The sequence below is a fragment of the Entelurus aequoreus genome, linkage group LG06, assembly GCF_033978785.1.
Source record: "Entelurus aequoreus isolate RoL-2023_Sb linkage group LG06, RoL_Eaeq_v1.1, whole genome shotgun sequence".
NCBI lineage: Eukaryota > Metazoa > Chordata > Actinopteri > Syngnathiformes > Syngnathidae > Entelurus > Entelurus aequoreus.
In genome coordinates this window covers 66,548,793-66,562,182 of record NC_084736.1, presented here as the reverse complement: position 1 = coordinate 66,562,182, position 13,390 = coordinate 66,548,793, and the positions used below count along the sequence as shown (strand labels likewise).

Genomic DNA, 13,390 nt, shown 5'->3' with positions numbered 1-13,390 from the left:
ACAACTTGCTATGGCTTTCAACCTGATATTTCCATAATGTGCCCTTTTCTTTATCAATTTCTGCTCGCTTGTGGCTCATCAATAGCAAGTGAACTGCAGCCAAGTTCCCCCCGCTATGGCACGGCAGGAGTGTCAAAAAGGGAGCGCAATTTCTACGGCTTGCCCCTATTATTAGTTGCTAGTAATATACTAATAGTATAGCAATTACCGGTAGTTATATAATCTGAATGACTGCCCTAGAAGTAAAGTTAACGTCAACACTGGTTTACACAGAGTTTGGGGACTATATGCCAGTAAGTACAAATGTATTTGCTGTTTTTTTTAAATACACTTTGTTATGTTAAAATCTCAACCGTTAAACGTTTGCAGAAGTTTAAAATGATCGCAATGCTATATTCCTTCCATTATATGTTAGCATTAAGATAGCGGCATAAGAGCCAACCTTTATCCTGTATGGATGTTTTGCAGTTTATACCCAATTGTATTGTTGATACCAAACTGTATGGTCAATTTAACATGATTCCTGTTTGTATGTCTACTTTATCAGTGTTTCCCACACATTCATTTATTTGTGGCGGCCCGCCACGAAAGAATTACGTCCGCCACAAATAGATTTTTTTTTTTTTTTTTTTTTTTTGTCCTGTCCAGCTTCTCAGGCAAATCATATAGTTGATGTAGATGACCATATAGGCTGTTCAGATTTACTTTACAAAAGAGAAGTGTAGGATACTTCTCTTGTTGCCTTATTTGTATTTGACCACTACTGTTTTCGGTTTATTTGTTACTGACTATGGCAGGACACCTCTGCCTCTGTTTCACTTTATGTTGCTGGTAAATAATATGGTTGTAGTAGAAGGCTAAAGTTAAATTATTTAGTATGCACTAATTAAAGGGGCAGAGCTTTAAGAGACATTTTAGCTTTTATATTTTATAAGATATATTTTTTGTAAGAACCACAATTAATAAATATATTTCAGTGAATAACTTATTGTTCAAATCTGTATATAAATATGTACATAAAGTGTTGTAATTATATTGTAAAATGGATGGATGGATGGACATTTAAAACAAAACTGTTATTATTAATTAGTAAGTATACATTTTTTTAGCCTTTTTAGAGAAAATCATATCATTGTAGTAAATTATGCAAATTATGTGATGATGTCATGGTGACCACGCCCATAGCCACGCCCCCACCGCCACAGGTATCTTGGCAGTTTATGGGAAACACTGTTTATGTGTATTTTTTTTTTTCCTTGCCCGTATGTGGGCTCTGTACCGAGGATGTCGTTGTGGCTTGTACAGCCCTTTGAGACACTTGTGATTTAGGGCTATATAAATAAACATTGATTGATTGATTGATTGATATTCATGTTCTTTCCTTTGTGTGGCGTTTGTCTCAAGCCATGGCATCACTCGGGGCAACACGCATTTATGACAGCAGCGTGGCAATTAACGTGATTCTATAAAATCAACAACGCGAGAGAGATGGATGCACTTGTAAATGATGGTAAAGACATTTCTGCCAAAATACAATCTTTGTGTAAATAGATACAGTATGCCCCTACTTGCAACAATATAAAAAAAACAGATTTAAAAAGCTGCCAGAAATAATCAACTCTTCATATGAGCTTCCCAGTCACAACTACTTTGCTCAAGAATCACTGCCACAACGAATGCATACGCAATCTGAAAGGGTGTTTAGCTGCAGTGGCAATATTGTCACCTGCCACACAGCATGCTGCAGTTGACAGCCTGGGATTCCTGGCTTACATTTTTAAAGGATTTTTTAAGAGAAAAAGTGATGAGCTAAAAAAAAACACTTATTGTTAAAGGTAAATTATTTTGACGTTGCTGTGGATGTTTAAAATGTCTTCTTGAACCAGGGACTTTCATTTATTATTTGTTCTTTTGTGTTTTTGTTACTTGCTGAGGATTTTAGTATAGGTGTACAGCTCCACTAATGGACATTGAAGTGTTACTTTCAATACAGCTCCACTAATGGACATTGGAGTGTTACTTTCAAAGGCAAAATTAAAGTATTGCTAGAAACATAATTTTATATGGGACTTTATTGTATTATATGTATAGTACATGTTCCAAAAAGAAAAAAGCATAAAACACCACCAGATTTAGAGATATTAAGTCAAAGTGAGGAAGCTTAGTGTTACGCTTATGACTTGGTGTAACTAAACATTACCCTATAAGATGAAGGCAATTGCATTTGATTGATATTTGAAATGTATTCAATGTTTATGAATGAATATTTAAATATACTAAATGTAAAAAAGGGAATAAATATTCAAAATAAGATCATTAAATGAAATCTAGTTTGGTTACGCCATCATGAGCGCAACACAAGGTTGTAAAAGTTTCAACTACAATTCTAAATAAGATGTCAAAAGCAAACTGAAATCAAAAACAGCTTAAAGATTGATCAATACCTATTTAAATTTAGTAATGCATAAATATGAGGATTTATGAAAATATAAAAGAAATATACCTGAACAGAACGCTCATGATGGTTACACCAAAAAGTAACGCTATGAATCGCGTTTTTCCAAGTTTTTGGGGCATTTTTATGCTATTTCCAAGCATCTCCTTTTTATTATTGTTGATTTTAAATGGTCAAACTAATGCATATTATATATGCATGCCCTAGTAAACCAAAAAAAAGTCATATTTATTTTGATTGTTACATTTTGAAGTACATTTGTGCAGGTGGGTGCGAATGTACCCATTACCAGAGCTGTACACATAGCTAAAGGTTTATTTCAAAGAAGATTGAAGGTTATACTATTTTTATATTATTTTCAAGGCTTTTTAATATTTTATGTGCATTTATCTATGCATGAAACTTCAAAATTTCAAAACATTTACTTATGTTAAGTATTTGTTTCAAAAGAATAACTTGACAAGTAAATTTGGTTTTGACTTTGTCTAAATTCACTTTCCAGAAAAAATTACACAATGTATATTGTATATCCGTATTCAGCCAAAATATATCGGGATATGAGTTTTGGTCCATATCGCCCAGCCTTCATTCTTTAGCCTTTTTAAATAAAATGCATGCATCATAGCCAATTATACAAATTATGGGATGATGTCATATTAACACCGCCCCCCCACACCCCGACCACACTTCTAGTCTCAACCCCGCCGCCAGAAATATATTGCCAAACTGTGGAAAACACTGACATATTTTCACCTTCATCTATAAGACTTTTCTGTTCATACCTCTAACATGCGTGAGCGACGAATGGTAATATGAGTGACATGCGGCGAAGCGGAGCTCGTTTCGACCAACCCAAGGCTCTCTTTCTCTTTCGTGACAATGTTCCTAAACAGCAGCACCCTCTGAAATGGCAAGAAGTGGAAAGTGAGGGAATAGAAACTAGAATAGCACAGAAGAAGCCTTGGCATTTGCAACAGGACTAAACCGAACACCTTCAAAAATAGCAAACACCTGTAAATGTGAATTTTTTTTATCATTAAGATTTGTCTTTTGTTCCTTCCTCCTGGAATTAGATGTATTTTGCATTTGTATCTTAGTTATTAGACATATGCAAGTCTTGGCAGAGGTAAGTGCTCTTCTGAGTTTAATTCTAATTTATGCAAAACCATCTAACCAAACTTTGAAAAGGGGACAAGAAAGAAAAAAGCAATTAAAGTTTGGTGCAGAGCCAGTAAAAATATATCTTTCCCACTTGTGTTTTTAAGATATCTCTATGTATCTGCAAACAATGCATCCTGATGACAAACTTCAGGCAGCAGTCTTGTGCAAAATTCTAAATCGAATTGAGAATGTCTCCCAAATTTCAGTTAAATTTTATACATTTGAATTGAGGTTGCAAACAGCAAGTAGAATTGTGATCCAAATTTGATAGGATGGACGTAGAATTGAAATTCCATACAATTCTAATTGATCATATTGATATATTTCAAAATCAGGCTTTACAATATACAGTGGTACCTCAACTTAAGAGTGCCCCAACCCCACAGTGTTTCGAGATAAGTGCTGTCTTTCGACTAATTGTTATGCTTGAAGTTGCACGCAAAAATTTAAGTTTCAAGCATCCCCACCATTAGTTGGCGTAGCAAATGTCACAATGAACCCTGTAAGATCCGCCAAAAACATCTGGTCTGACTCTCTAGCATTAGGTTATACATTTAAATCAACATAACTTTGTTTTTCCAAGCATCCGTAGGAAGAACGTGAGTGTGAAGGACAGCTCTGAGAAGCAGTGGTGGATGATATTCATTGAATTAAAGAACAAAATCATTAAAAAGATGACCAAACGTGTAGTAATTTGAGCGTATCACTGCTACTCTGCACCATACTAAGGCAAAATGAGTCTAACGCTAATCAAGAATGTTAAAATATTATCTGAACAGCGAACGGTAATCCAAAAAATAAGCAAACGCAGCTGATGTGTTTGACAGTGAAGCAGCTGGAAGGAGATACCGTAGAAGTCCGCTCACCAAGGTAAATGCTGTACATAAGTACTACATTACTTCATTAAAAAATACTGTAGTTGTTGGGAGTTCATTCTATTTTATTATTTTTGTACAATATGTTTTTATTTAACAGTGTGTTTTTCTTTTTAAAAAACATGTTACATGTTAAAATTGTCATGTTTTGGGGGTTGTGGGTCAAACTCCAATTAAATTAATTTCAATTAATTTCAATGGGGAGATGTTGATTTGAGATACAAGTCTTTTGAGTTAAGAGCTCTGTCACAGAACCGAATAAGCTCATAAGTTGAAGTATTACTGTATTTCATATGACAGTTTTATATATTTAATTGAAAAATGCTTTCTACAAATCTTATTTACACATTGTATATCAATTACAGCAAATACTTTCCATCAACAATGACAATCTTGCTTTTACCATGAATTGATTAACGTGGACCCCGACTTAAACAAGTTGAAAAACGTATTCGGGTGTTACCATTTAGTGGTCAATTGTACAGAATATGTACTGTACTGTGAAATCTACTAATAAAAGTTTCAATCAATCAATTGCTAGCATGCTAAATGTTAGCTAGCATCAAGTAGCGAAACCCATAATTTGTAGGTTTATACCTACAAAATTGTTTTGGAAAACAATGGTTAGGATTATGAATTTGTCTTGACCTTACAAGATCTGGGTGAAATACAAATTTATTTTAATATATTTAAAAAGATGGTACACTACTTTTTATGGAAACACAGCAAATAAATACTGCATAAATACTAATAACTCACATTTTTATGAGGAATAACGTGCGGAATGTATTGCAGTAGCAGCTGGGCTCTCTTCTTGCCTTTCTCAAGCTCTTGAAACAACAAGCTGGGTTTTAAGTCCCTGGATGCAACAGATGGAAGATAAGCAAAAGATTAGCATTTCAAAATTAATCCCTGATATGTTTCAGACGAAGAGAGATATTCTCTTGTTTGTATTCACTTGCGTAACCAGTGGTCATCTGGGGTAAATTTTCGCCTGCAGTCACGTTCATAAAGCACCATCAACCAACCGTGAACACTGTGGAATAGTTCCAGTTTCTCCCCCTTTGCGTTCTCTATTTGACACACAAGAAATAAAGTTTTGCTCATTTGTGTGGGAGGCCAACAACTGCTGTGAAATAACATTAGGAAATATAACAGTCAAAGATTTAGTTTGAAACATGTAACTTAATGAAGTTGTAGTTTTACAATATTACAGCTGTGCCAAAATGTTCTGAAGATGCTTTTTTAATGGAGCATTGTTTTTTTTGTTTTATGCCTTCCCTTCTATGTACATGATGTGTGTTTACTGTATGTACTGTATATGTTTGTATGTATACATGCTTGCATAATCAATGCGCAATAAAAATATATATATTAAAGAAAAGATTGTGATTGTATTTTTGTTAGCCTGTTAATGGGGTAATTCATTTTATATTAGCATTGATCTAGCCACATAAAGAGCCAAACATTTATCCTGCATGTTTGTATTTATTTTTCAGTTTATACCAAATAGTATTGTCGATTTTACATAGTGTATGCAGTGCACATGCAGTGCACATGTATGTGCACTGCATGTGTATATTAATGTACTTTCCTTCGTGTACTTAGTTTTACAGTTTTGTTCATTTGTGTAAGAGGCAAGCATTTGTTATGCAATTTTTTAAGATTAGTTTGAAACATTTTGCTTTATGCAGTTGCAGTTTTACAAAAATATAGTAATAACTTTTTTTTTTTTTAATTGCTAAAAAAAATTTGTACCACATTCTAAGAAAAACAAACTTTGTTTTCCCTTGTTTGTATGTGCGGTCGATAAACTGTGGTCATATAAATGTTTGTTTCATCTGACATCACATTGACAAAGACCTTCTGGAAGAAAGTTCCGTGGTCAGATGAAACAAAAATTGAGCTGTTTGGCCACAATACCCAGCAATATGTTTGGAGGAGAAAAGGTGAGACCTTTAATCCCAGGAAAACCAATCCTACCGTCAAGCATGGTGGTGGTAGTATTATGCTCTGGGCCTGTTTTACTGCCAATGGAATTGGTGCTTTACAGAGAGTAAATGGGACAATGAAAAAGGAGGATTATCTCCAAATTCTTCAGGACAACCTAAAATCATCAGCCCAGAGGTTGGGTCTTGGGCGCAGTTGGGTGTTCCAACAGGACAATGACCACATCAAAAGTGGTAAAGGAATGGCTAAATCAGGCTACAATTTAGGTTTTAGAATGGCCTTCCCAAAGCCCTGACTTAAACCCCATTGAGAACATGTGGACAACGCTGAAGAAACAAGTCAATGTCAGAAAACCAACAAAGTTAGCTGAACTGCACCAATTTTGTCAAGAGGAGTGGTCAAAAATTCAACCAGAAGCTTGCTAGAAGCTTGTGGATGGCTACTAAACGTGCCTTATTGCAGTGAAACTTGCCAAGGGACATCTAACAAATATTAACATTGCTGTATGTATACTTTTGACGCAGCAGATTTAGTCACATTTTCAGTAGACCCAAAATAAATTCATAAAAGAACCAAACTTCATGAATGTTTTTTCTAACCAACAAGTATGTGCTCCAATCACTCTATCACAAAAAAATAAGAGTTGTAGAAATTATTGGAAACTCAAGACAGCGATGACATTATGTTCTTTACAAGTGTATGTAAACTTTTCACCACAACTGTATGTATGTATGGTTGCATTTATACATGTTTGCATAATCAATAGGGATGTGAACAACTCATAATTCGATTTGATTCCAATTTTTGGATGAGGATTGGATTCAAAATATACTCTTGAATCAAATTGATTTTCGCAAGAAGTTGTTTAGTATAAAAATTATAATAAAACATTTTTAAAACAGATTACAGGTTACAAAAGTTATTTTTGGCTCCTGACATATGACGTCCACATGCAGCGAGTAAGCCACTAAGCTAAAAAACATATTTTTAAAGAATTGAGTCGTAAAACCCCCCAAAAAAGTTGTAATATTTAAAAAATTATGTTTTTTCTTTTTTTTATCCATTTTTTTTATATTATGAATCATAATAAATTGCGATTTGGATAAGAATCAAATTTTTTTTATTTCAGCACCCAAAATAATCAATGCTCAATAAAAATATATTTTTTTAAAGATTGTGCTGCAAATGTTATTAGCATTGAGCGAACAGCATAAGAGCCACAAACATTTATTCTGTATGTTTGTATTGCTTTTTTACAGTTTATTCTATACTTTAACAATTTAACATGATTCCTACATGTAGGTGGATTTCATGTGTGGATAATGTACTTTCTTTACAACATATTTGTTGTAATGTAATCAGTTTGTGGAGGTGTACCTATCTTTTTTATCGTCATGACATTGTTTTAACTAAACATGTAACTAACAATCTAAAGAAGGACCGCTCACCTAGGATACCATCCCAAATCATTTTGTACACAAATGTGTTCAGAAAAGAGGAGATAGTGAGGAGCTCCTCTATCTTGAAGGAGGTCTGTTCTTCATAAACTTCAATATCATCCAGGATTCTAAAACACAGCAACATGTAAACATTTGCAATGTACAACAATTGAATAAAGGAAATTATGATAAATAATACGTGATGAGGTGCCGTGAACAGTCGCAGAACAGCATGAGCATAGCCAGGAGTTGCTTGGACTCTTCAGTGTCATTGTTAAGACATTCCATGAAGAGTTTGAGGCCTCCCTGAGGACCAAGCTCGCAGATAAAGGCCCACAACTTGGGCAGTAGATCATCAAGGTGCGTCAGACCTGCAGGCAGGAAACACAACATGATGACTGTCCTTTCTGTAGTAGTCCACAAATATTTTAGCATGATGTTACAGTCCTGTGCACTCACCGGTGAGTATCTGCAGGCGTATTTGTGTCAAAGTGGACAGAGCAGTCTGGTAGAGCACACAGATGCTGCACACTTTCTGTACTTCAGCAGAATCCACTCGCTTTCCACCTACTGGCTTCAAGATGTTTCGTACAGAAGCGGACTTCTGAAACGCTCGCTTGAAGAGGCCTGTAAAGTACAGTGCACTAATTACTTTCAACGAGGGATTCTCCAATATTGATGATTTAAAAAGCCTAAACTGCCGTGTAAATGCTCAACGTTGCGTGACACGCTGTAAACATGGCAACACATTGTAGCACAGTTATTAACTAACACAGTTGCGAGAGCTTAAGTCAATAAGCCTAGCGCCGTCATCTCAGCTTTGTGGAGAGCAATTTATGAGAGTTTCTCAAGTGGCAATAGCAATATTGGACATTTCAACATCAAATATTTGATTTCTGATGCATTTGCAAAAGCGTTACGGTACGGACAATACGTAGTAATGGTGAATGACTTTTTACCATTATCTGGTCCTAAGCCATCAGAGGGTTTGTTCTGAACTGGGTAAGAAGCTACTTAACCAACAGGAAGCAATATGTAATGCTAGGCAAACACAGACGTCTACAGCTCTAACTATATCTTGCTGCTTACCCCAGGGATCAATACTGATACCAGAATTGTTAAATCCCTATACAAGCAACATTTTTAAAGTTAGAGTTTGATTTGCAGACAATACGACCCAGCATGCCCGCCATGGCATGCACTGCAACTACAGTGCATTAGGAACTATTCCCAGCGCTTCAACTTTTCCACATTTTATGTTACAGCCTTTTCGAAAATGGAATAAATTAATTTTTGTCCTCAAAATTCTACAGACAAATACCATATAATAAACTTTTTTTTTTAGAGGTGCAAATTTATTAAAAATAAAAAACAAAAAAATCACAAGTACTTAAGCCTTTGCTCAATACTTTGTTGATGAACCTTTGGCAGCAATTACAGCCTCAAGTATTTTTGAATACGATGCCACAAGCTTGGCACACCTATCTTTAGGCAGTTTTGCCCATTCCTCTTTGCAGCACCTCTCAAGCGCCATCAGGTTAGATAGGAAGTGTTGGTTTTCATCCAGGATGTCTCTGTACATTGCTGCATTCATCATTGTCTAGTCAGGGATGGTCACTCTGTCAGAGCTAGAGCATTCCTCTGTGGAGAGAGGAGATCCTTCCAAAAGGACAACCATCTCTGCAGAAATCCTCCAATCAGGCCTGTATGGTATAGTAGCCAAACGGAATACATTTCTTAGTAACAAAGTTTGCCAAAATGCACTTGAAAGACTCTCAGATTATCCATCCATCTATTTCTACCACTTGTCACTCTCAGGGTCACCAAGGAGTAGGAGCCTATCCCAGCTGCACTCGGGCAGAAGGCAGGGTACACACTGGACAAGTCACCACAGACCATGAGAAACAAAATTATTTTGTCTGATGAGACAAAGAGCAAACTTTTTGACGAGAATGCCAGGCGTCATGTTTGGAGGAAACCAGGCACCGCTCAACAACAGGCCAATACCATCCCTACAGTGAAGCATGGTGGTGGCAGCATCATGCTATGGGGATGTTTTTCAGCGGCAGGAATTAGGAGACTAGTCAGGATAGAGGGAAAGATGAATGAAGCAATGTACACAGACATCCTACCGTATATTTGCAAATGTGTACAGGTATGACAAATAAAGCTCCTTGGATGAAAACCAACGCTTCACATGCGATTTGAGAGAGCTTGAGAGGTGCTGCAAAGAGGAATGGGCAAAAGTGCCCAAAGATAGGTGTGCCAAGCTTGTGGCATTATATTCAAAAAGACTTGATGCTGTAATTGCTGCCAACGGTGCATCAGCAAAGTATTGAACAAAGGCAGTGAATACTTATGTATATGTGCTTTTTTGTTTTTTAATTTGTAATACATTTGCTCAATGTAAAAAAAAAATATTTCACATTGTCAATATGGGGTAGTGTCTGTAGAATTTTGAGGACAAAAACGATTTTATTCCATTTTGGAATAAGGCTGTAACATAACATTTGGAAAAAGTGAAGCGCTGTGAACATTTTCCGGATGCACTGTACATTTCTCTGTGTACCTTCAAAAAGTGTAGAATTTATTCACTTGTATTTTGAATCATGCTGCTGTCTGCTGCTTAAAACTATTAACAGCTATGTATTTATCAGACATGAAAAAGTAGAATCGTACCACTGCTACTTCTCACGACTAATAAACAGCATACACTGTACGTACGATTGAGATTTTAATTCAGCACCTACTTTTAACTGGAAGGTTGTTTTGCGAAGTGCTTGGTTGCGGAGGCGAAGGAGTGGTCTCCTGACTCTCCAACTTCTTAGAGAGAACGTCGCTGAAAAGAGTCCGAATGACAGGAACGCCCCAGAGATACTGCAGCTGCTTGGTGACCAGAGGCATTGATTCGTTCAGACTACAACAACAAGTGGAAAGCAAACGAGTAAACAGACAAGTTCATGTAGTTTAAAAGAAAGTCAGAAACATACTGGCCACAACATTAAGTGTAATAAGGATTTTGTAATTGACACGTTACATGTAAAATAGCCTACATTTTATAGTAAACCTACTGAGATGTAACATCTGGCTTTATTTTCCTACATTAGCGGGAAAATCTCTCAGTATGATACGGTGCAGTTTTACACCACTAAGTCCAGATAAGTCCATGAAGAATTTGGTTTATAATTTTGAGGAATAAATGAATCAGTTTGCATTTTTCCAAATTATTTTTAAGAAAATATGGTCCAAAATTTGGAAACCCGATTTGTCCAAACAAATTTATAAACTAGCTCTGTGGAAGCCTCGCGTTCCATTCAGTAGTACTTTGTATTTTGTGTGTACACCCTTTTAAATGATAGGCCAAAGAAAATTCCAATGACAACAATATAAAAAGAACTTGGTGTAATTCACAATTTGTGATGGCTATCCTACACATTTGAATCAATAAGATACCAACTGCCGGTACCTAGGAATTTAAACCTGTACTCAACAGTACCAATTTTTGGTACTTTTGTGTTAATAAATGTTAATTGTTTAATATTAAAGCCCATGTTTTTATTTCACATCTAACACTGAGCTGTGTAGTCCAGCTGTAATCTTGTTTTCTTACACTTCTGTGTCACATTTGCAAGTACTGTACTGAATTATATAGAAGACTTTGCATGCAGTTGCAATTACAAATCGTTAAATGACAATAGAGTATAGGCTACAGAGGGCTGCGGTAGCCAAGAAGTAGTTTTTTTTTAATTGAGCCCTACAAAGTGTTAAAATTTTAAGTATTGTACTTATTACACACCCGCTGTTTTATTGTAACATGCATCTTAGCTGTAATTTTAATTACCAAGGTTTAAGGTTTTGAAATCAGCATGTAAAATCGCTAATGTTAATCATTAGCATGTCTATTGCAAATCCAATGTAAATTAACATCGAGCTTGTACATTTTGAAAAGTGGAGACTTACTGTAATTTTGAGTGTCTTTTTCTTGCTTTGTTGACATGGAAAAATGTAACACTACCTAGAGGCAGTCCTGCTGAGTGCTAGAATGCTTGTTTCTGGTGCCTGGCAGGTGCAGAGGCTGCAACCAGACATGACGTCACGGGCAACAAAGGTATTGAAATACGGCACCGTGAATCGGTACTAGGTAGTATTGACAAACTTTGGAACGGTTGGAACTAATAAAAGGTACTGAATTCAGTACCCATCCCTATTCACAATAGTTAATATTATAACTTATTTTGCACTTTAAATGTACTTAAATATTACTTGCACAGGATTTGTTTTATGACACTATGAATGTCTATGAAGTTATATACCTGAAACAGATTAATTCTACTTCCAATATTATTACATGGTAAATAAATTCAAAGTACTTCCAAGAGCCCATGCTACTTATATTTACCACTACTTATACATTTGTCAATGCAATGTCTGTAGCATCTCTTTTACTCACCCATAGTCTACAGTTTGGGAGAACCAGCCCAGGACAGGGTGCCAGTGGGTGAGGTTGGACTTCTTTTGGGACACATATCTCTGGCAGTAGGACAGCATGTCAGTTAGGTCCTTCACAAAGTGATTTGCCTCCTCCTCTATGACTCGCTCATTAAGAAAGCCCAAGTGAATCAAGTTACCTTCGTTAACACAGAGGGAAATAAATTGCATCATTGTGTCACCATTGAATGATTCCGGCAGAATGTTGTGGATCAAATACTGTACCAAGTAAGCAGAGTGTGTGACTTCCCTCTAAACACACACAAATATCAGAACACTGCTCCTCACGGCTGAGAAACAGGATGAACTTCCTTAAAAGGTTGTGAGTCTGAATTGATGCTATACACTGTCACGAGAGAGATGACATCATAAAAACTGTATCATTAAGTTGTATGTTACTTATGATATTTACAGTTGGCTTTGTACCTCTGGAGTGAGCACACAGAGGTGTGTAACCACAGCTGGAACTGACATGATGTGAAGGAGGAATGATCTGAGCAGGTTGTCTGAGAAGTGAGCGGCGATGACCGGCCTAAATAAAAACAAAATAAAAACAACACAAGCAGAACTGGTATCAATAATGTGTCTTTGTCTTTTCAGACTTCAATCAACTGCACATCCCCTCACCTTAGTGACAGAGTAAAGATAGCCGTTAAAGTGCCTTTGGACAGAGATGGTTTAGAGCGAGCCAAGCCGTTGGTCAACAAGATCTAAACAAGAAATAACAGTGGTCTTCATTAATTTACAGCTGACGCTGAATCACAATTTATGTATTACAAAATGAAGTTACATCTGCACAATCTAATGAGACTGAATGTAATAGTATCTTCAAAATTTATGTTTGACACTTGGAAGGAAATAAATAAAAACTATTTAAATAAATGCACATAATTACATGTGCAAAGTGTATTTAATTCAGAGCACATTATTAAGGACATTGGAAGAAAAATAAGAATTTGATATCAAAATTGCTCTAAAAAGACCATTTATATGGATATTTCCTTAAAGATATTTGGACTCGC

At 35.9% G+C, this 13,390-nt stretch overlaps 1 protein-coding gene across 1 annotated transcript in view; it reads right to left on the bottom strand.

Annotated features, from left to right (window-relative positions):
* The window catches only part of ube3b (ubiquitin protein ligase E3B), a 29,541-nt gene that overhangs the window by 11,176 nt on the left and 4,975 nt on the right, over positions 1–13,390 (bottom strand). Inside the window, exons 8-18 of the mRNA XM_062051254.1 lie at positions 12,996–13,078; positions 12,795–12,900; positions 12,594–12,714; positions 12,331–12,508; positions 10,631–10,797; positions 8,340–8,507; positions 8,080–8,251; positions 7,890–8,008; positions 5,450–5,564; positions 5,251–5,350; positions 3,238–3,357 (exon numbers count right to left, since the gene is read on the bottom strand). Of these exons, the coding sequence (XP_061907238.1) occupies positions 3,238–3,357; positions 5,251–5,350; positions 5,450–5,564; positions 7,890–8,008; positions 8,080–8,251; positions 8,340–8,507; positions 10,631–10,797; positions 12,331–12,508; positions 12,594–12,714; positions 12,795–12,900; positions 12,996–13,078 (1,449 nt within the window). The remainder of the gene's footprint in view (positions 1–3,237; positions 3,358–5,250; positions 5,351–5,449; positions 5,565–7,889; positions 8,009–8,079; positions 8,252–8,339; positions 8,508–10,630; positions 10,798–12,330; positions 12,509–12,593; positions 12,715–12,794; positions 12,901–12,995; positions 13,079–13,390) is intronic.